The sequence below is a fragment of the Monodon monoceros genome, unplaced genomic scaffold (genome assembly GCF_005190385.1).
Source record: "Monodon monoceros isolate NGI ecotype Baffin Bay Population unplaced genomic scaffold, NGI_Narwhal_1 Super_Scaffold_16, whole genome shotgun sequence".
Classification (NCBI taxonomy): domain Eukaryota; kingdom Metazoa; phylum Chordata; class Mammalia; order Artiodactyla; family Monodontidae; genus Monodon; species Monodon monoceros.
The window spans coordinates 1,446,334-1,466,930 of NW_021703772.1; the positions used below are offsets into that span (position 1 = coordinate 1,446,334).

Consider the following 20,597-nt stretch of genomic DNA (forward strand, 5'->3'; position numbering starts at 1 on the left):
TAGTACCTCCTTGGGTCCCAGCCTCCCAGCGAGGAGGCAGGTGCTCACCGTGGTCACGCTGTCCCTGGGGCATGGGGCTTGGTACTCCAGCCCAGGGAGACGGCGGTGCAGGCCTGCTGTGCTCGCAGCAATGGGCAAGTTCTGTAGGCGTACGGGCTATGCTTCTGCAGAAGTGTTCCAGGCAGAGAAGACAGCTCCGACCCAGGAAACGTCACTTTCCTGTGAGTGTAGGTGACTGCCCCTGTGCTGCAGGGATCCGGGGAGCCGACCCCCGTTGTGCCCCGGGGCGGGGGCCTGGCGGAGGCTCGCATCGGCCTGCGCTGCTGGCACCCGGGCTCAGGCGGTGGCGGGGCTCGGTCAGTGTCGGGAAACACACGTCTGTGTGACCCTCACGTGGCCTTCTGCCTGGGTGACCGCTCTGCCGTCAGCCCATCGGGTGAGCGCCGCGGAGCTGGTCTGCTGGCCTTTCGCGGTGCAGAGCACTTTGCTAGGTCAGTTTCTCTGAATAGCGAACGCACTTGTTTCTTTCCACTTGGACGCACCCTAATATGAGCGTGTATGGAAAACGGACCTGCCGTTAGTTTTCCACATCCTGTGCTTGAAAGTGAACAAGTTTTCCTTTTGAACCTGTTGATTTAATTGTTAAAACTAAGACTTAAAATTTTATTCATTTTTCAGGGTTTTTGTTGTGTGTTTTTTGTTTTGTTTTGTTTTGTTTTGCGGTACGCGGGCATCTCACTGCTGTGGCCTCTCCCGTCATGGAGCACAGGCCTCGGACACGCAGGCTCAGCGGCCATGGCTCACGGGCCCAGCTGCCCTGCAGCATGTGGGATCTTCCCGGACCGGGGCACGAACCCGTGTCCCCTGCAGGCGGACTGTCAGCCACTGCGCCACCAGGGAAGCCCTGTTGTGTGTTTTAAGGTGGAAGAAATCCCATGTTTTGTACCAATGAGAGAGGTCCTGTGGCTGGGCTGGAGGTATGGATGCCGAGAGGACAGGAGAGGCCCTGGAGGAGGGTGTGGGCTGGTGCACTGATGGGCAGTTCCTGCTTCCCACGCTGGCGCTGGGCAGGCGGGGACAGGGCGGGGCTTAGGGAAGTGGGTCTGTGCCAGGCGCGCCTGGAGCTTCTCTTCAGCTGGCTTCTGTCTTCATAGTGAAATGAGAGACGGGTCATCAGCCCTGAGAGGCCTTGAGGGCGGGAGGGGCCGTGTTGCGGTTTGAGGAGGGAGGAGAAGGTCCAGAACGCCGCCCAGGCCCGTGGGGAGGACCGGCCGGGAAGGAGCTGTGGGCGGCTGCCGCGGACGGGGGTGCACGGTCGTGGAGGTCCCGTGGGGGTGAGGCAGAGCTCTGCATGCGGACAGGGTCGGGCTTTGCCGGTGGGCGTGGGCGAGCGGGGGAGCTGAGCGAGTGTGGTGATGAAGCGTCTAACCTGGGGAGGGGCACTGAAGAAAGACTGGGCTCGGGAGGGTCAGAGGTCAGAGTCACAGCCACACGTGGAAGAAAGTCAGGAAACGGAAGTCCAGGACGGAGCCAGATCACCTGCAGTTCTGCCAGCACAGGAGCCAGCGTCAGAGTTTAATGCAGGCTCTTCCAGTCTTTTGTAAAGTGTCGGTGTGTTCATATATTTCTAAATAAAAATAACCTTGCATTATGTCTTTGTATTGTAACTTCTAATATGAGCATGTCCCTATCTTGTTAAACGTTTAAAACTCGATTTTTTAATGGCTGCTCACACTGCATAAATCCATTGACTGATGCCAGTCAGGGGTTGGCAAACCATGGTCTGTGGGCCCACCCAGGCCTCAGCTGCTAAGAATGGTCCTTACATTTTTAAAAGACTGAAGGAAAAAGTACATATATGAAGCCGTACGTAGCTCTCTCAGGCTGAAATATTTACTACCTGGCCCTTTACAGAAAACGTTGTTGACCTCTGAGATACAGGCATAATCCATTTACCGCTTCTTTAATATCAGTCTTTTGGGTTATTTCCATTTCTTCATAATCGTAATAACGTTAATGAGCATAGTGTATTTATTTTTGTTCCATTTCAGGTTACTTTCTTAAGGTATAAAAGTGGAGTTACCGGGTCAGATTATATGAACACATTATGCAACTATTGGTGTGTTGTGAAATTGTTCTCCAGAAGATGTGTACCAGCTTGCACACTTGAACCGGTCTTCTGAAAGCCCTTATTAAGACAGAATAGTTAAAATAAGAAGCAAACAAAAACTTGTGATTTTGATATCAAAGAAAAGCATTTGCTTTATTTTTGCATTTCATAAACACTGAACTTCAAACAGGTGTATTTTTATTGGCTATTTATTTGTCCTTTGTGAATTTTTTCTTCATGTTTATTGATCTTTTTAAAGCACCAGCTCTTTGTTTTATTGATTTTCTCTGTTGTTTTCTTATTTTCAGTTTCATTGACATCTACTCCAATTTTTATTGCTATTTTTTTTAACCTGTTTCCTTTGGGCTTCAATTGCTCTTCTTTCTCTAGTTTCCTAAGGTAGAAGCTTAGATGATTGGATCTTTCTTCTTTTCTAATGTATGCGCTCGATGCTATAAATTTCCCTGTAGTTTAATTCCACTGTGGTCTTAGAACATACTTTGTATGATTTCTGCCCTTTTACCCTTGGTAAGACGTTTCTTATGGTCAGCAGTGTTTTCTGTCTTGAATAATGTCTGGCTGAGCGTGAGAAGAGTGTGTATTCTGCTGTCGTCAAACGGCGTGTTCTACAAATGTCAGTGAGACTGAGCTGATTGGTGGTGATGTTCAGGTCATCCATGTCCTTACTGCTTTTCTGTTTGCTGGATCTGCCCGATCCTGAAGGAGAGTGTTGAAATCTTTAACTGCAGTGGCAGATTTGTCTCTTTCTCCTTTGAGTTTTATTCGTTTTTGCCTCGTTTATTTTGGCGCTCTGTAAGTTGCGTGCGTGTTTAGGATGTTAAGTCTCTTCTTGGACGACGGAGCTCTTTACTCTTACACAGTGCCCCTGTGTAAAGGATTCCTGATCCTTTCTTGTTCTGAAGTCTGCTTTGTCTAAAATTAATGCATCTGTTCCAGCTTTCACTTAATCTAGCAGTGGTGTATCTTTTTCCATCCCTTTACTTTTAGCCTGAGTCTTTGGATTGATTTCAGGTGGGTCTCTTATAGACGGCATATAGCTGGTCTTATGTTTTTAATCTACTCTGTCAGTCTCCAGCTTTAATTAGTATATTTGGGTAGTTCACATTTAAAGCGGCTCTTGATATATTTGGATTAATTTCTACCACGTTTGTCATCATTTTCTATTTGTTCTTTGTTTCCTTCCCCTGCCCCTTTTTTCTACCTTTTCTGGTTTTAATTGGGCATTCTGTATGATTCCATTTTATCTTTCCTCTTAGCACTTCTGTTGTACTCTGTAAAAATTTGTTATCGTTGTTGTAGTTTCCAGTTCACGTCTGCCTGCTTTCAGGTGGCGATACCACTTCACGGCTGGGGCAGATTCCTCCCTCCATCCCTTATGGCGTTGCTGTCATTCATTCCACTCTGTGTGCTCTAATCACCCATATGTTGTTGCTACTGTTATTCCAGGACAAGCAATTGATTTTCATTTTTCTCAGCTTCCTTTGTTGTAAAGGACTAGAGAGGTGGTTTCCAGGCTATTTCCTTGTTGGAGCTGAACCTGGAGTCCCTCTTTGTTTTTTAAAGCTTAGTGGTTGACTTTGTTTTTTGTCAGATACTTACATATGTATATGTGTTTGTAAATTTACCTAAATGATATTATGTACTATTTCGTTCTGAACCTTGTTTAAAAAAAATAATCTTTACAGGCAGACTTGAGAGAGAATGCAGGTTGGTTCCAGATCACCACAGTAAAGCAAGTCTCACAGTAAAGCAAGTCACATGAACTGTTTGGTTTTCCAGCGCATATAAAAGTTATGTTTACACCAAACCGTAGTCTGTTAGGTGTGCAGTAGCATTATGTCTAGAAAAACGTACATACCTTAATTAAAAAATACTTCATTGCTAACAAATCGTAACCACCATCTGACAGCGCAGGGTTGTCACGAACCTCCAACTTGTAACTTGTAAGAGACGCAGCACCTGCACAGTGCAGTAGAGCAGAGCGCGTGAGGTGAGGTCTGCCTGAGCTGCTGCGTGGTGTTCTCCCTCTGCTGAGAGCTCGAGGCGTCAGCTTGATCCCAGGCACACAGTCAGCGCCGACACCGTGTCTGGGAGGTGTCTGAGAAACGTTTCCTGAGTCCACAGCACTCCGCCTGGTGGAGGCTCCCGTCCTCTTGCAGGTGGGGGACTGGGCCTCCAAGAGCACTGCCCCGCTGAGGTCCTGGAGCCGTGGTGGGCCACGCAGCCCTCAGCTCGCCGCGCCCTCCTGCGGTCTCCGTTGTGCCCTCCCTCCTATCTCAGCCTGGAGGCCGGGTGGGATCGTTGCTTCCTCCCCTGGGGTCATCTGCTTGAACCCTCCTTTTCCCTACTGACCCCTCACCTTCCCCTGGGTCCCGCCCTCAGGGTGGTGACTCTTCTTTGGGGTTTGATCTCCGCTTCTTGGTTAGTTATTTCTTCATCCCACCCATCCCCTGTGCGTACGCCCGCCAGGTTAATTTTCATAAAATGTCACAGTGACCCTGTTCTTTCTTTACTCAGAATCCTTCAGTGGCATATCTTGGTTTAGGCATAAATCCAAGTTTCATTTCCTAGAATTAATTCAGAGTCTTAGTCATCTGGTTCTACCTCTTCCATCAGGATACAGGCAGCCTCCTGAATCCATTACCTCCCCCTGCCCAGTAATTACCCGAAGATCTGAGCATTCTCCTAAGCCTCGCTCTGTTCACCTTCTTTTCTACTTGAACCCTTCTCTTAACTTTTCCGGCTGTCGTTTTATGTGGATTTATATGTGATTCTTGTTAGTATTAGCTACTGCAGGGCAGAGTACGTGAAAAACATACAAAAAGGTGACTGTCCTGGCGCCCTGACATCTTGCTGAGACTGGGCTCGGCAGCCCAGTGGGATGTGGGATGCCTTTTCCACTCCTTCCACGGGTGGCAAGCACAGTGTAATTCCTAAAGGTACTCTGGAATGTGTATCAGTTAGATGCTAGACCATGTCCAAAGTTCATGTCTTAAGATCATAATCTTATTAGTTATTCGGTTATGTTGATATCAGAGCATGGAGAGGGAGCCTGTCATTCCCTCACAGTTTACAAATTACAGCGTTCCATTGTTTTAATTATTTTTGAAATAAATGGTATTGTTCTTCCATCTCGCAGTTTTTTGCTCCTCTGCCTCCCAGTGTTATTGCATAATGGTTTACAATGGTAATTGTGTTTACTTTCATTTAAGTACCATTTCGTAATTTGGGAGACTCAAGTGAAAATTATGACCGTTTTCTAAGATAATTATGGTAAACCTGCCATTTACCAGTTATACTCATTTTGTCTAGAACCTGACCAAATTATTGGTTTAGGACATTTTTGTACCATCTCCGAACGTGTGTGGTGTGTAATTATGTGCGTGTGAGTGCTCATTTCCCAACCTTGATAGCATTTTGTGTTCTTATCTGTAATCCATAACTGACCGGCGCCGCCCTGGTGGTTTCATCCTTGTGCTGGAGACTGGTTACCAGTGAGGCCTCCACTGCGCCCTCCTTCCTCCCGCCCTCCAGAGCCTGGGCTCCCCTCTCGCCCTTGCTGTTTCATCACTGCGACTTGTGTTTCTAAGACTCCTGGAGGATGGATTTCTAACAGGAAATTCCAGTGCTACAAAAACTGCAGGGTATGAGTTTGGTATCAGAAGTATAGGGTTTCAAGCAGAACTTTGCAATTCAGGAGAAACTAAAGAATATGCTTTGGACATGTTTTAGGAGAAAGTATAAGCATTCTGTTAATTGGGAAACACTTTGAGTCATAAGTCATAGTTTACTATTTTTGTTTTCTTTCTCTTCTTGGCCTCACTCTTCTGTTTTGGAATTATGTGGCAGAGCACCTCGTTTTGTGAACCACACTGTAGGATGCTCTGTCTTCTTACGGGGGGTGGGGGGGGCACTTTGGCCTGTGATGTGAAGAACGTGTGCTCAGGTTTTGAATCTCCTTAATTAAACTAAGTGCTCTGTGAACAGAATGTTTCCTTTCACCGCTTTTTGCTCCTGAATCATAAAAGGCTTCCTGTTGTCTTCGTTCCTCGCTTATCTTCAATCTGGAATGTGTCTGTAGTTTTTGGAGGCTGAGATTTGGGGTTTACTGGAGACAGGACACACGGGCTCTTCTTGGTCATCGTTTAAGCTGGTAGTCAGAAAGTGAAGGAGCAGTTTATCCAAGTTTGAGTAAGTGGGAGAACAGTCACTGTAGATTATTTTTTTAATCTCCAAAGGCAGTTTGAAGATATTTGTTCAAAGATACACCCATTTTGAAAGGGGGGTTGTGTGTAAACTGTAATTCTGCCAACTTAAGCATAGATGGCGCCGTTGCTCTGTGTATTCCACACAAGCCCCTAGGCCCGTCTGTTCTTTCCAGTTCTTCAGGGTTGTGTTAGGTTTTTCAAACCACAGAGAAAATCAAATCATACCCCACTTTGATATTTATTAACATTTAAAAATATAAACTTCATTTTTAGTTGAAGTTGTTTATGGTGAGATCACTTTAAAAATTATCCTTGCTGTAATAAGTATAGGATAATTCTATTTGTGTTAAAAATAAATATGTACTTTATTGATACCTGCTGACGAAAGGTATTCTATAACCAACTTACGGTTAAAACTGAGAAAAACTTCTCATGTTTGAGCGTGTACGTTATAGCCATATGCAAGATGTCGCAGCAGGGTTTGCTTGGAGTGATGTTAGGTTATTGGGTTACTAGTTGTCATACGAGTGGCACAGACACAGTGTTTACGGTGACCCTGGGATGTGCCTGTGCCTCCTGTTCAGTCACATTCAGCCTGTCACAGGTTCTCAGTGCTCCGTGGTCCTCTATGGGAGAGGGGCCGAGCGTCACCTGGGCTGGGCTGGGACCAGGCGGTGCTGACTGCGGCTGGGTCTGCCCAGGGTGCAGGGGGCAGGCCTGGGCTTGTCCTCACAAAGCGCCTGAGAGCCAGATCCATTGAAAAGAGCTTCCGTTTGGGCCATTACAGACAGAAACTAAGTCATTAATGGGAAAGGGGCCATTTAAAAGAATCATTTTCTTTGTTTTGAGCCCTTAAGAAAGGAAACTTTATTTTAACATTTTTTCCTAAAAGCACTCAAAATGCTTTTTATCTTCAAGTATAGTGGTTATATTCAGACTAAATTTAATTTAAAATAAGCAAGTTATAACAAAGTATAAATATTTTAGCATTCAAAAGAAAACGGTCAGGCAAGGAGTGTGTCCTCTCATGTGTGTTTCTCGGTGCCGAGAAAAGCAGGGGAGGAGACGTTTATAAGCAGGGGCGCAGCAGGCCGTCCTGCGGGGCAGTTCTCCCCAGCCCCGCCCTGCGGTTCCATGAAGGCCTCGTCAGCCTCCGCCCCTGGAATCGGTCCCCCAGGCGGCGTGGGCATCGCGCGGGGCGGTGGCGCGGGGCGGGGGGAGATGCAGGGGAGTTGCTCGTCTCTCTTTCCCTCAAGAGTCACTAAATGTGCACATCGTTCATGAGAGCAGACCACGTGCGTGGCACTGTGACATGTGGTGTTTGTGTTTAGCTCTGTATTCTTGGTAGTCCTATGTTTAAAACACACTGCGGCTCCTTTTTTATTTTTCAAAACTGTGTCTGTCCCCAAAGGGAGTCACCTGTGGCCATGAGACTCTTGAAAGACCCTGTCTCTGGCTGTGGAAGTGGTTTCAGAAGAGCAGCTCCCACAGCCCAGATGGTCTTTGGGGGAAAGTTTGGCTTCTGAGATGACTGCTTGGGAACGCATGGATGAATTTTTTAACATGGATGTTTAAAAAATCAGCCTGATAGCTTATTTTATTATATTTACTTTGATATTTAGTGTGACTATATCTGCCTTATCTTCTAGGGTTCAGAACAAGTTGGAGGTGCTGAATTACACAACCATTCCTGTCTATCTCCCAGAGGTCACCATCGGCTCTCACCAGAGTGACCGGGTCTTCCACGAGTTCATGGAGGTGAGGCCCTCGAGTGCCGGGTCTCAGACAACTGGCACAAAGTCACTTCTCTGAAGAATGCTTTCTGTTTGTTTGTTTTAGTGAGAGAGCTCCGTTTTCACTGCAGTAATTCTCCTTTCCCCCGTCATCAGTGTATTGACGCGGCAGGGCCGCGTGCAGGGCGCTGCCCCTCTGGACCGTGTGTGCCGCGGGCAGCCTTCTGGGTCAGCGTGTTGTCTTGACGTCAGAACCTTCTCTCTTCCTCAGCTTTCCTCTACGTCCTTTCATGTCAGATTTCACTCTGGCGTCGCCTTCCTCTTCACGGTACATCCTCCAGAAGGAGGGAAGGTGTGTGTTTCTGCAGAAGGCGCTCGGTTGGACGGGAGCCCTCGGGAGGGCAGGAGCTGGGCGGGGCCGAGTGTTTATTGGTCGTCTTTCTAATTTCCGTAGCTTTTTAGTGAATTACCTGTTTTCAGCATGGTGAATGGTGAACTTAGAGAACATTGTAAGTTCTGCCTTGGAACCTGGCCGGTCAGTGAGCACCTCCTCTGAGAATCATGGCGTCAGTGGGGTAGTGAGAACGTGACCCGTTTCCGCGTCAGTGGTGGTTGTGTTTGGTTATAGGCAAAGGTGTGAAATGATTGTACTTAGGTCAGAAATTCAAGCTGAGCAGTCAGTACTTAGGTGAGTTGAAATCTGGGTTAGATATTTTTGCATGACTGTGATTCTCTGATTTGATGCTTAGCACATTGCTTGCACCTGCGCCGATCGAATGTCCAGGGGTACCCCGTTGCTCTCTTTCTTACCTGAGATACTTGGCCTTTTCTTTTACGTAAGTTCTTTTGGTGGCCTTGGAAGTGGTGGTGTTAAATGTACACATTCGGGGAAGTACGTAAAACTGTAAAGGTGTCACTCGGAGGGACCTACAGTTAGTATTTTGGCACGTTTCTTTCTTCCTGATGTTTGCGGGGATGTGAGTGCGTACGTGGTGTCTCTTTCTCTTTTTGAGGGGAGCTGGCAGGCCAGAGGCTGAGCTGGCTCCTCTCGGCCGCTGGTGCCTCGATGCCGCTCCTGCCGAGGCCGGGAGACCCACCCCGTCGCTGTCCCCACCCTACATGTAATGACCCACCCAGCCTTGATGAGGCCATCTTACAGGCGGCTGTGTCCTGTCATCAGGGCTGCTACCTTGTGCCGGCCTCCACCGTCCTACTTAAATTTGTCCTGCAGCTCCCTGTCTGGCCTCCTCCGCGTCGGGTCTCTCCCTGCAGCCTTCCTCTGCAGTGCAGAAGTGCCTGAGCTGAAATGCCAAAGCGGCAGAGTCTGTCCCATGCCTGCAGCCCTTCCGTGACCTCTGATGAATTCGGTCCTGCAGGGTGGGTGCCCTGGCCCCTGCAGAGTCCCCTCCCTCATCACAGCCCTGCGAGCGCCCGTGGTCTCACTGGTGGTGTCCGTTAGTCCATATGCGGGGCCCTGGGGGCTTGGAGGTGGTGCACAGAGAATTTTGAAACAGATATAAGTACATTGCCCTTTTAACCTGTCGATTTTTCTGATGACGCCAGAGTAGTGATTTACTGATAATGTGTCTTTAACGCCTCTGTAACGTTCTGTGACCTCACTTTTAAACAAGGAAGCAACGGGCAGTGGGTTCAGAGATTGTGCAGTCACCCACGTGTGAGTGGGATTTAGGGACGTGGCTTTGTTTCGGTGGTTTTTCTTATGCTTGCTGTTTGTGTTGAGTGGTACTGGCTTTTCACTTATATTACTGATACAGAGTTTCCTTTTAAAATGAATTTATGTAATAAAAAAAGGCATTGCATTTTTTAATGTAAGCGGCAGTGCACGTGGTATGCAGCTGTGACCTGACGGGCAAGGTGCCCTCGGATGACCTGAGTAGCCGCCTCTGCTCATTTCAGGTTCTTCAGGCATCAGGCTCTTTCATCTTGTTCTTTCATGCATTTGCTCCATTTGTTCATTAGCTCAGTTATTTATTCCGCTGAATATTTATTGAGTGTGTACTAGGTGCCAGACCTGTCCTAGGCCCTGGGAACAAAGCAGCGCGTGGCCCGGAGAAGAATCCCCGACCTCCCAGGCACTTACATCCGAGTGGGAGGAAACAAAATAAACAGAAGGTGAAGCAAGGAATTCGTTAAGTGACGGTGGCAAGAGCTGTGGAGAAAATTAAATTCCCAGAGGAGGGCAGGGCCAGCTGTTGTGGGCTGGGGGAGTTGGATTTGAAGTCCGGTTGTGGTCCAGGAAGGCCTCACCCAGAAGCTGATGGGTGAGCAGAGGCTGCAGGGGCGAGGGGAGGGGGTGGGTGTGCTGGGGGAGGTGGCCACACGGGGAGGAGAACCGAGGCAGTGGCGCAGCTCCGCGTGTCTGGGACATCAGAGACACAGGCAGGAGGCCACTGTGGCTGGAGCGTGGAGGGGGAGGGAGGGAGGGCGGGCTGGGACAAGCAGTAAGAGGTGGTGGAGGCCCGCTGGGCTGGTATGAGGGCTCTGGCTTGTCCTGTGCAGGATACGGGGAAGAAGAAGGATTTGTGTGATGCACTTGGTAGTGGGAACGTTCTGGTTTCTGATTAAAGGATGGATTGAGTAGGGGCGCAGGCAGAAGCAGGGAGATTAGCTAGGAGGCTGGTAGCGGCATACGGACTGGGAGGTATGTCAGCTGGGACCAGGGTGGTCCTTGTAGGCGTTTTGGACAGTGCTCAGGTCGTGGATAGACCCGACAGAGGCTATTGAACTTTTGTATTGGGAAGTGAGAAAAGGAAGCTGATTTCTAGGTTTCTGGCCTCAGGAACTAGAACTCTGGAGTTGGAACCGGCAGACTTTGGGAAGGCGCAGAGGTACAGGTTTCCAGGAAAGATCAAGAGTTTTTCATTGGCCATGGCAAGTTCGAGATGCTCGTTATTCCCCAGAGGAGGTGCTGAGTGGGTGGTCGCCCTCTTTTCATTGCACTGTGTGGATACTGTGTTTCTCACCGATTGAAGGTTTGCCTTAAGGCATGCACAGTGGTTTTTTCAGACATAATGCCACTGCACACCTAATAGACTACAGTATAGCATAAACATAACTTTTATATGTGCTGGGAAGCCAGAAATTCACGTGACTTGCTTTATTGTGTTGTTGGGACCTGAACCTGCTTCCGAGGTCTGCCCGTAATGGGTTTGGAGTCTGGAAGTTGTCAGCGTATGACTGTTGTGTGACTGTGGTCCTGGTTGAGATGGCTTTGCAGTGAGGAGAGAAGGGGAGCACGAGGTTCAGAGGGGCGGGAGACGGCAGGGGACCCAAGTCACTGTCTTCAGGGAGCTTATGCTTTTGTGTGTTTATTACTTCATCAGTTATCTTTACAAGTGGGAGACTGTTCATAGGAATTTCGTCTTTTCTGTTAATGTATGTCTCTTTATAAACAGGTTGTGTTTATCTCTATCTCTGTAAGCAAGGAGGATTGAGCCAAATGACCCCAGAGAAGTTGAATGGTACCCAGAGAGGGCAGGACCCTCGTGGTAGCCAGGCAGGGGGGCGTGCACTGTGGTCGAGCATGGGTGGGCAGATGAGGGGCTCAGGAGGTCCAGCAGGGCTCCTGGGGACGGAGTGGCCTGACGTGTCGTGGAGGAGACCCAGTTGCACCGACTTTGTCCCTCGTGGAGTGGGTGAGGGCCCCAGGTGGCCCTGCTCACTGCTGGGAGGAGACACTTCTCAGAGCAAATAAATTCCAACAAACCAACAGCCCAGGCCATCGTCATGACAATTACGGGAAACACTACAAGTTTCAAAAATTAAATCTGTGTGGAAAATGGGCATTTGAAAGTCCCATATAAAAAGGAAAATCCATGCCAGCAAATAAAGACAGTTTTGTTTCTTTCTAATCTTTATACCTGTGTTTCTTCCTTGCCTTAATACACTGGGTGTGTCTCCAGTTCATGGTTGGATAGAAATTGTAACAGTGGTCGTCCTTCTCTTGTTTCTGATCTCGTGGAGAAAGTTTTCAATAATTCACCAAATATCATGTTTGCTCTGGGTTAGGTGTAGATACTCTTTATCAGGTTGGGGAAGTTCCATTTTATTAGTAGTTTCCGAGGACCTTCTATCGAGTACGGGTGTTGAGTTTTATCACATTTGTCTGTCACGGGTGATTTTCCTCTTCTTTATGTTAATATGGTCATAAAAATTATAGTGATTGATTTTCTAATGTGAGGCCAACCTTGGTTTCCTGGATCAGTCCCACTTGTGTGTGCTTTATAAACTCTTCACGTGTAGCTGAACCTAATTCACATATTTAGTTTTGGAGTTTTGCATTTATGTTGGATGGTAATTTTTCTTTCTTGTAATATCCTTGTCAGATTTATTATCAGGATCATGCTGCTATCAAACACTAAGCTGAGAGGGGACCCTCACGTTTTATTCTCTGGAAGAGTTTGCCTAAGATTGTTATTACTGCTTCTTTCAGTGTTTAGGATTGACTGATGGAGCTTTGTTGAAATATTTTAAATTATAAATTTGTTTAATCGATGCGGAATGTTCAATATTCTGTTACTTCTTAGGTTTGAAAGTTGTGTTTGTTGAGGAAGTCGCCCTCATTTCTAATTTTCTAATTTCTTTCACTAAGTTGTTTAAAGTGTCCTTTTTTAATGTTTTTAATTAGATCACATCTGATGGTGACCGCTGTCCCCTTCTCCATCCCTGTTGTTGGTCCTGGTGTGTCCCTTCCTTCTATACTCTTGAAAGAAGTTTGTCATTTAGGGAACTAGCTTCTTGCTTGGTATTGTTTGTTGTACATTCGAATTCACTGATTATTGCTCCTTATTTTTTCCTTTTCATTTGCTGTTTTTCTATCTTCTTAGTATGAGTGGGTGGATCATTGATTTTCAGCCTGTCTTGCTTTTGAATATATGCGTGTAAAGCTGGTCATATTGCCCTCCAAATTTGTCTTAATTAACTTGATCTCATAATTCTTTCTTTTTTAAAAAATTTTTATTTATTTTTGGCCGCATTGGGTCTTCGTTGCTGCACGCGGGCTTTCTCTAGTTGCGTCGAGCGGGGCTACTCTTCGTTGCAGTGCGTGGGCTTCTGATGGTGGTGGCTTCTCTTGTTGTGGAGCACAGGCTCTAGGCGCGCAGGCTTCAGTAGTTGTGGCATGTGGGCTCAGTAGTTGTGGCTTGCAGGCCCCAGAGTGCAGGCTCAGTAGTTGTGGCGCACGGGCTTAGTTGCTCCACGGCATGTGGGATCTTCCCGGACCGGGGCTTGCTCAAACCCATGTCCCCTGCGTTGGCAGGCGGATTCTTAACCACTGCGCCACCAAGGAAGTCCTGATCTCATAATTCTTGATGTTATGTTTGCATTATACTTCAATTCAAAATATTTTCTAATTTTAATCTGGTTTCTTTTTTGACCAGTGTGCGAATTCAAATTATATTGCATCATTTAAAAGCAGTTGGAATCTTTCTAATTGTCTTTTTGTTACTGATTTCTTGCTTAATTTCACTCTAGTCAGAAACAGTCTTATGATTTCTGTTCTTGGAACGTGGCTGAGACTGACTTTTCGGCTGAGCATTGGTCATTTTGGTGATGTTTCACGGTCCTTGAGAAGAAGGCCTACTCTGGCCCGTTGTGTGCAAGGTTCTTGCAGCGTCATTGAAAGGAAGTCTCTTGATCACATTCTTCAGATTGTCTCTATGCTCACTGATTTTTGTTTCCTTCTTCTGTCAGTTTGCTGTGAGAGGCGTCTGGAAATCTGTCACTCTGTGTGGGTTTCTGCCTCCTGTATTTCTGTTAAGTTCTGCTTTGTGTGTATCATGAGGTCGTATTATTAGACATACACAAATTTAGACTTGCTCTACATTCCTAATAGAGTCACCCTTTTATGTGTTATGAAATTTTCCCTGTTAACTTTAGTCATGGTTCTTACCTTAAAGGTTACTTTATTTGAAACTTATGTAGTGTCTACAACTTTCCTTTGGTTAGCATTTGCATGGTATTGCTTTTTCTACATCTTTTAATTTGATTCATTCTGTATCTTTGTATTTCCAGTGGACACCTTTTAACCTGAAAACAGTTATGTCTTTAGTTTTTGTCCAGTCTAAATATTGGGAATATTTGTCCATTCACATTTAGTGTAATTACTGATACATTTGTGTTTAAATAGCTTATCCTACTACATGTTTTATATTTTTCTTACCTGTTCTTTGTATTTGTTGTCTTTTTTCCTTGCCTTCTTTTGGATTAAGAGGTGTTTTTTTTTTAACATTTTTATTCCATTTCCCCCTCTATTTGCTTACTAGTTATCATTCTTTTAATAGTTTTTAGTGGCTAACCTGGTAATTACAATATTCATCCTTGATTTATTAACTTCTGTTATAAGTTAGTAGCTCCCTAGTTCCAGAACACTGTAAGGACCTCATAACACTTCTAACTCCATTTACCCAACTCTTGTGTTTTGTGTTGTTTTTGTCATATATCGTAATTCTTCATGTATTTTAAGCCCTCGGGACACTGTGGTTATTGTTCATGCGGTCAGTTCGTGCAGACTGACCCATGGCTGCCCTGCTGCTGCTCTTACCCTCCCTGGTCTCCATACCTTCACGTAGGATCATAGTTCTTCTGACTGAGGAAGCTTTGCTGACAACAAATTCTCACCCTTATTGTTTAAAATGGTCTTTAATTTGTTCTAGTTTTTATTTTGGAATTTTTCAAACTTACAAAAATAGCAAGAATAGAAAAATAACTTCTGAACCTTTGTAAGTGGTCATCATTATACCCCATTATCTTCAAACATCTTAATGCACAGATTCTCAGAGTGTGGTCCCCATATCGGCATCACCTGGGCACTTATGAGGAATGCAAGTTCTCAGGCCCCAGCCCAGGCCTACTGGATGAGATTCTCTGGGGATGGGGCCCAGGAATCTATTTTAAGGAGTCTTCCAGCCAATTCTGATATGCACTAAGGTTTGGGAACCACTGCTTTAATGTGTAATTCTTATAAACAAGGACGTTCTCTTATATGACCACAATATAGCTATCAAAATCAGGAAATTAACATTCATACATTGCTCCCTCTAATCTACAGGCCTTGTTCAAGGCTAATCAGTTGTCCCAGGAATGTTCTTCAGAGCGAAAAGGTCTGATCCAGGATAATGGATTGCATTTAGTTATCTTGTCTCTTTAGAATCTTTGAATCTGATCAGTTCTTCAGGCTTTCCTTGGTATTCAAGACCTTGACACTTCTGAAGATTACAGCATGGTTACTTTTTAATATCCCTCAATTTGGTTTTGTTTGATGTTTTCCCATGATTGGATTTAGGTTTCATGTGTTTTTTGTAGGAAGGTCACAGAACTCATTATATCTTATCAGGTAGCATGTGATTCCTCTTCGTCCCATCACTGTTTCTATTAACTTTGATCACTTGACTGAGATAGTGTCCTTGCTGTAAAGTTATTCTTTTACTCCTTGTAATTAATAAGTATTTTCAGGGGAAGTACTTTGAAACTAGGTAAATATCCATTTTCTCATCAAACCTTGACCCAGTAGTTAGCATCTGTTGATTTTCATGGCTAAATTAATGATTAGGTAATTTTACTAATTCTGTCATTCCTTCTACATTATTAGTTACTATTCTACTATAAAGAAACGCTCTGTTTATTCATTTATTTATTTATATCACTATGGACTCACAGATTTCTGTTTTATCCATATACATCTATATTCATTTCTGTCTCTCAGTATACTGACAGCTATGAATTCACATCAGTACCTTCAATTCCAGAGTGACACAACAAGGCTCGTTCTCATTGTCCCCCAGCCCACGTCCTTCTCAGATAGTGAGAAACCTGGCTTCCCTCAGGTCAGTGCGTCTCCTTCCTGGATCAGTCCCCCCAGTGTATCACCAGGTTCCCACCACTGCTACCACTGCTCCCTTCCACAGTTTCCACTGACCTGGTGTTTCTCCAGCCTCTGCTGTGTCCTGCTGCCCACCCATGGAGGTGCAAACCTCTTTTGAAGACCGTTTTCCTGTGTTTCTGGCAAGGTTTTGTTTTGTTTTGTTTTGTTTTGTTTTAGGTGGTGTTTTTGACTTGCTTCTGAGCAGTCACACTGTCCTGGGGTGTGTGCGTCTGTGCTTCTGTGTGTGCTTTGCTTGTAGCTCAGAACGTTCTTTGGCTGACGTTCATTGTCAGTTTTAGAAGAGTCTTGCTGGTACCTCGTCAATGTTGCTACACCCCGTCTTCTCTGCTCTCCTTGGGCTCCACTTGACCACATGTTGGACCTTTTCACCATGTGCTGTGTCCCTCTTTTCTGTGTCTCTCATTCTGTTTTCTCTGACCTTCAGCCCGGATATGTTCTTCAGTCTGTCTTCTAAGTTACTACTCTTTCAGCGCTTCTCAATCTGCTCCTAGACATGTATTTTCTATATTTGAAGTTTTAACTTTAATTGTCCTTTTTGATTTTAGAATTTCTATTTTTTTAATAATTTTGAGTTGTCTGTTGAAATTATTTTGTTATCTAAATTCTTTGACATATTAATCACAAAGTTATCTGGTAACTGTAATATCTGGACCTCTGTTCCATCTGTTTAAACTGACTCTCCGTCTGTCCTTTCCGTTTGGGGACATTTAATCTGTTTTGGTTTGCTGGTATCTTTTGAAAGGCCAGTCGTTATTTTGGAAGAGCTGTGAAGCTAGCGTGAGGCTGCTGTCACTGTCCTTGCTGTCTTCCTGCAGCGTTTTAGTAGGGCAGACTCCCGAGTCTGTCAGAAACCAAGCCGGGGGCGCTGCACTTAGGTTTGTGCGGTCTGGTGTATTTCCTGTTTGACCTTCCCGATGGGGCACTTTTACTAGAGCCCCTCCTCTTTGGTGGGTCCTGACCTGCAGTTTTGTCCGCATGACCCCCTCCCTGCTGAGGGCTGGCTCAGCCCCCAGGCTCCTGCCAGTGAGAGTGGGCGGGGCCCTGGGGGGAAGCAGTCACCTTGCAGCCGTCCTTTTTGCTTTCCTTTCCTGGGGCCTTGGAACCGCCCTGCCTTTGATGTCTCGGCACAGGTGTTTTTTCATATGTTGTCCGTTTTTCTTGGTGGCTTGGGAGGGGCCTTGCTCTGCACTAGTCCACCAGAAGCTGGACATACTCGTCACTTTACCCAGTGACACGGGGAGGCTGTTTGGCAGGTTTTCATCGTTGTTAAGTTCTGTCTTATTTTTAATCTGTGAGCATTAAAGGGAATCTATTAATACTATATTGGACTTACAATTTTAAAGTTTAGAAATGTTGAAATTTTTAATCAATATTTAAATGATTGGGGAAATCTAACTTTTAAAATGCTTAACTGTTTTTAAAAAATAACTTCATTTTTTAGAACGGTTTTAGCGTTACAGAAAAATGAAGGTACTGGAGAGTTCTCATATACCCCAGTTTCCCATATTAACGTCTTGTATTTGTGGTATATTTGTTACCAATACTGAACAATATTGATACATATTACTAACTAAAGTCCATACCTTATTCAGATTTCCATCGTTTTCTCCCTAATGTCCTTTTTCTGTCCCAGGATCCCATGCAGAACAGCACGTGACTTTCAGTTGTCACGTCTCCATCGGCCCCTCCTGGCTGTGACGACTTCTCAGACTTTGCTTGTTTTTAGTGATTCTGACAGTTTTGAGGAGTACTGGTCAGGTGTCTTATAGAATGTCCATCAATTGCAGTTTGTCTGGTGTTTTTCTTACAATTAGCCTGGATGTGTGTGTTTGGGGGAGAAAGACCACAGCGTTAAGTACCATCAACGTGACACATCACTGCTGGTGTTGACGTTGACACCTGGCTGAGGTATGTCTGTCAGGCGTCTCCGCTGTGTGTTTGCTCTTTCCCCCTTCCCAGAAGTCACCATGCCTGCCATAGCCTTTATATTTGTCTGTGGGGTAAAAATTGTGTGACTGTTTAGAGGAATGCTGTTTTCTGAAAGGAAATTTAGTTGCTTGATATTTTAAAAAATGATAAATTGGAATTAGAATGTAAATAGAGTGACTATATTTCTTCATTCACAGAATTTCTTTTGAGTGTTGAAGACATGAGCAACAGTTGTTACCAAATTTCCCTCTAGAAAGCGTGTTATGAGGGATAAAGACGAATGAGTGAAGCCCTTCTGTGAGCGTCTTCTGCAGCTGTTTGTAGCTGGAAAGGTTTGTTGCTCCTCAGAGAAGGTTCCCTGGCCAGGCTGCAGAGCGTATTTCTAGAAACGCCCAGGCGAGCAGCTGGGAGGCTGGTGTGTCTCTGAGACACCGAGACGCTGGTTGGTTCCCTGCAGGGAGGGAGCCAGCAGTTTGGGAACATTTTAAGGAATTGTTTCTTTTAGAGAAGGACTGGTTCAGTATTAGAGTGGAGGGTGTTTTGTGGCCATTTATTTCCTGGAATAAGGGGGGGTTGATGGGGTGCTTTTTTATGGCAGTGGTCTGTAGAAATCAGTTTCCCTGTTTCCTCATATTCTAGGAAAAAAAAATTTAGTGTTAAGTATGTTTTAGCCAAACTCCACTGACAACGTGAGAAGTTTATACAGTTGACCGTTGAACAACGTGGGGGCGTATAACTTATAGGCGGGCCTCGGTATCCACGGTCTGTGGTTCCCCCTGTCCGTGGATTCAGCCACCCCGGGCCCGGGTAGCACGGTAGTGTTCACTATCGAAAAGTATCCACGGATAAGTGGCCCCACAGAGTCCAGCCCATGTTGTTCAGGGGTCCACTGTATCATCCTGATTAATATAACGAGGGTAGTAAACTCAGTAGAGACACACTTCATGGTTTCATAAGAAGCTTGAAGCGCACTTGCACTGTGCTTATGGAGACACTTGGGAAGCCTGAGCAGGGAGGTGTTCTCGTAATACATCCATTATATCGTATGCATATTTTATAGTGGATACGGAACTTGTTGATACTTTGTGGCTGGAAATTATTGGCCAACACTTCTAATTCTTGGAAAAAGTCATGCAACGTCCTTTTGTGTTTTTTTTTTCTTTAAACACAGAAAAAGTAAACCAAAATTTATTCAGACGCATATGGGGAATTATAAAATAAGTAGGTGGTAAATGGCTAAAATTAGACGCTTACATGATTAACTTCAGAAGGGAAAGGGAGGGGCAACAAGAAGCTTGCATCAGAAGAACAATTTTGTTCCTAGGGGAACAAACGGGAGGTAAGAAAATTTGTGATACTAATTGTTTATGCAGGTGCAAGTGGTATTTTCCATATGTTCATGGCCATAAACACCCCAGCAATAGGAATTTATGAGTTTCTTCTTTCTTTAAAAAATTAATTAATTAATTAATTTATGGCTGTATTGGGTCTTTGTTGCTGCCCACGGGCTTTCTCTGGTTGTGGCGAGCAGGGGCTACTCTTCGTTGCGGTGCGTGGGCTTCTTGTTGTGGAGCACAGGCTCTAGGTGTGCGGGCTTCAGTAGTTGCAGCACTCGGGCTCTGTAGTTGTGGCTTGTGGGCCCTAGAGCGCAGGCTCAGTAGTTGTGGCGCATGGGCTTAATTGTTCCGCGGCATGTGGGATCCTCCTGGACCAGGGCTGGAACCTGTGTCCCATGCATTGGCAGGTGGATTCTTAACCACTGCACCACCAGGGAAGTCCCTTTATGACAGTTTCTTCCCCAGAAGTGTCTGCTTCCTTTTTTTTTTTTTAAATGAAATATTATGGTCTCCTTTTCTCTTTCAGGAACTTTCTACTCTTTCTGTCTTTGGTGTTTTAGAGTTTAACCAAGATAGGTCTAGATTTAAATTTCTTTTTTGTTACGTGGGTACTTTCTGATTTGTTGGTAGGATCTTATTCCTTGCTTCTGTTTTCAGTTTCTTCTCTTGCTTTAAACATCTTAAATGTAGTCACTATCTTCTGTGTGTGATCTCAGGTTTGGAGGCCTGTCTGACTCTGTCGTTTATTGTTTCCTCTGATTGTTACCCATGGTGGCTTATTTCCTTCTGCATTTTGGAGACTTTGGACACTGAGTTCATGCTTCATGGGTATTTATCCCTGGGCCCCAGGGACTTTTGATTTCAGGTGAACCCAGACTCTCTCGGTGTAAGCACGCCCCAAATATTTCGTTCACGGGGCATCCTGTGTTGTTTGCTAACGCTGACAGCCCTGCTCCTGGAAGGACTGTTGCCGCCTCCAGGCCCTGAGATTCAGGAGGAACCGGGATTTAAGCTTCCTTTGCTGCTTGGGGGATTCCAGGCCCTGCATGGTGAGGATTGGAACCCCACACTTGTGTGAGGACAGGCTGAGGCTGTGAATTCTTAAGACGCCCGCTGAGACCCCCTTGCCGTCAGGGCACTTTCTTCCCTCCCGCCTTCCCCTGAGGGTGCGCCCTCGGAGCTGCGCATATGTGCAGAGGTGCATCACAGGTGTCCACCTGCACGGGGCGCCACTTTGCCTTGCCTCCCAGCGGCTCTGCAGATGCCCCGGGGTGGCGGAGGCTGCAACTCTCCCTCTGGTTTCCAGCTCGCTCTTCATTTCAGCCCTTATGATTTCTCGCAGAGCCCATCAGTGCA

General features: G+C 45.7%; 1 protein-coding gene across 1 annotated transcript in view; it reads left to right on the top strand.

Moving 5' to 3' along the window:
* The window catches only part of NDUFA10 (NADH:ubiquinone oxidoreductase subunit A10), a 49,080-nt gene that overhangs the window by 16,107 nt on the left and 12,376 nt on the right, over window positions 1-20,597 (top strand). The window contains exon 9 of the mRNA XM_029225534.1: window positions 7,989-8,097. Within this exon, the coding sequence (XP_029081367.1) occupies window positions 7,989-8,097 (109 nt within the window). The remainder of the gene's footprint in view (window positions 1-7,988; window positions 8,098-20,597) is intronic.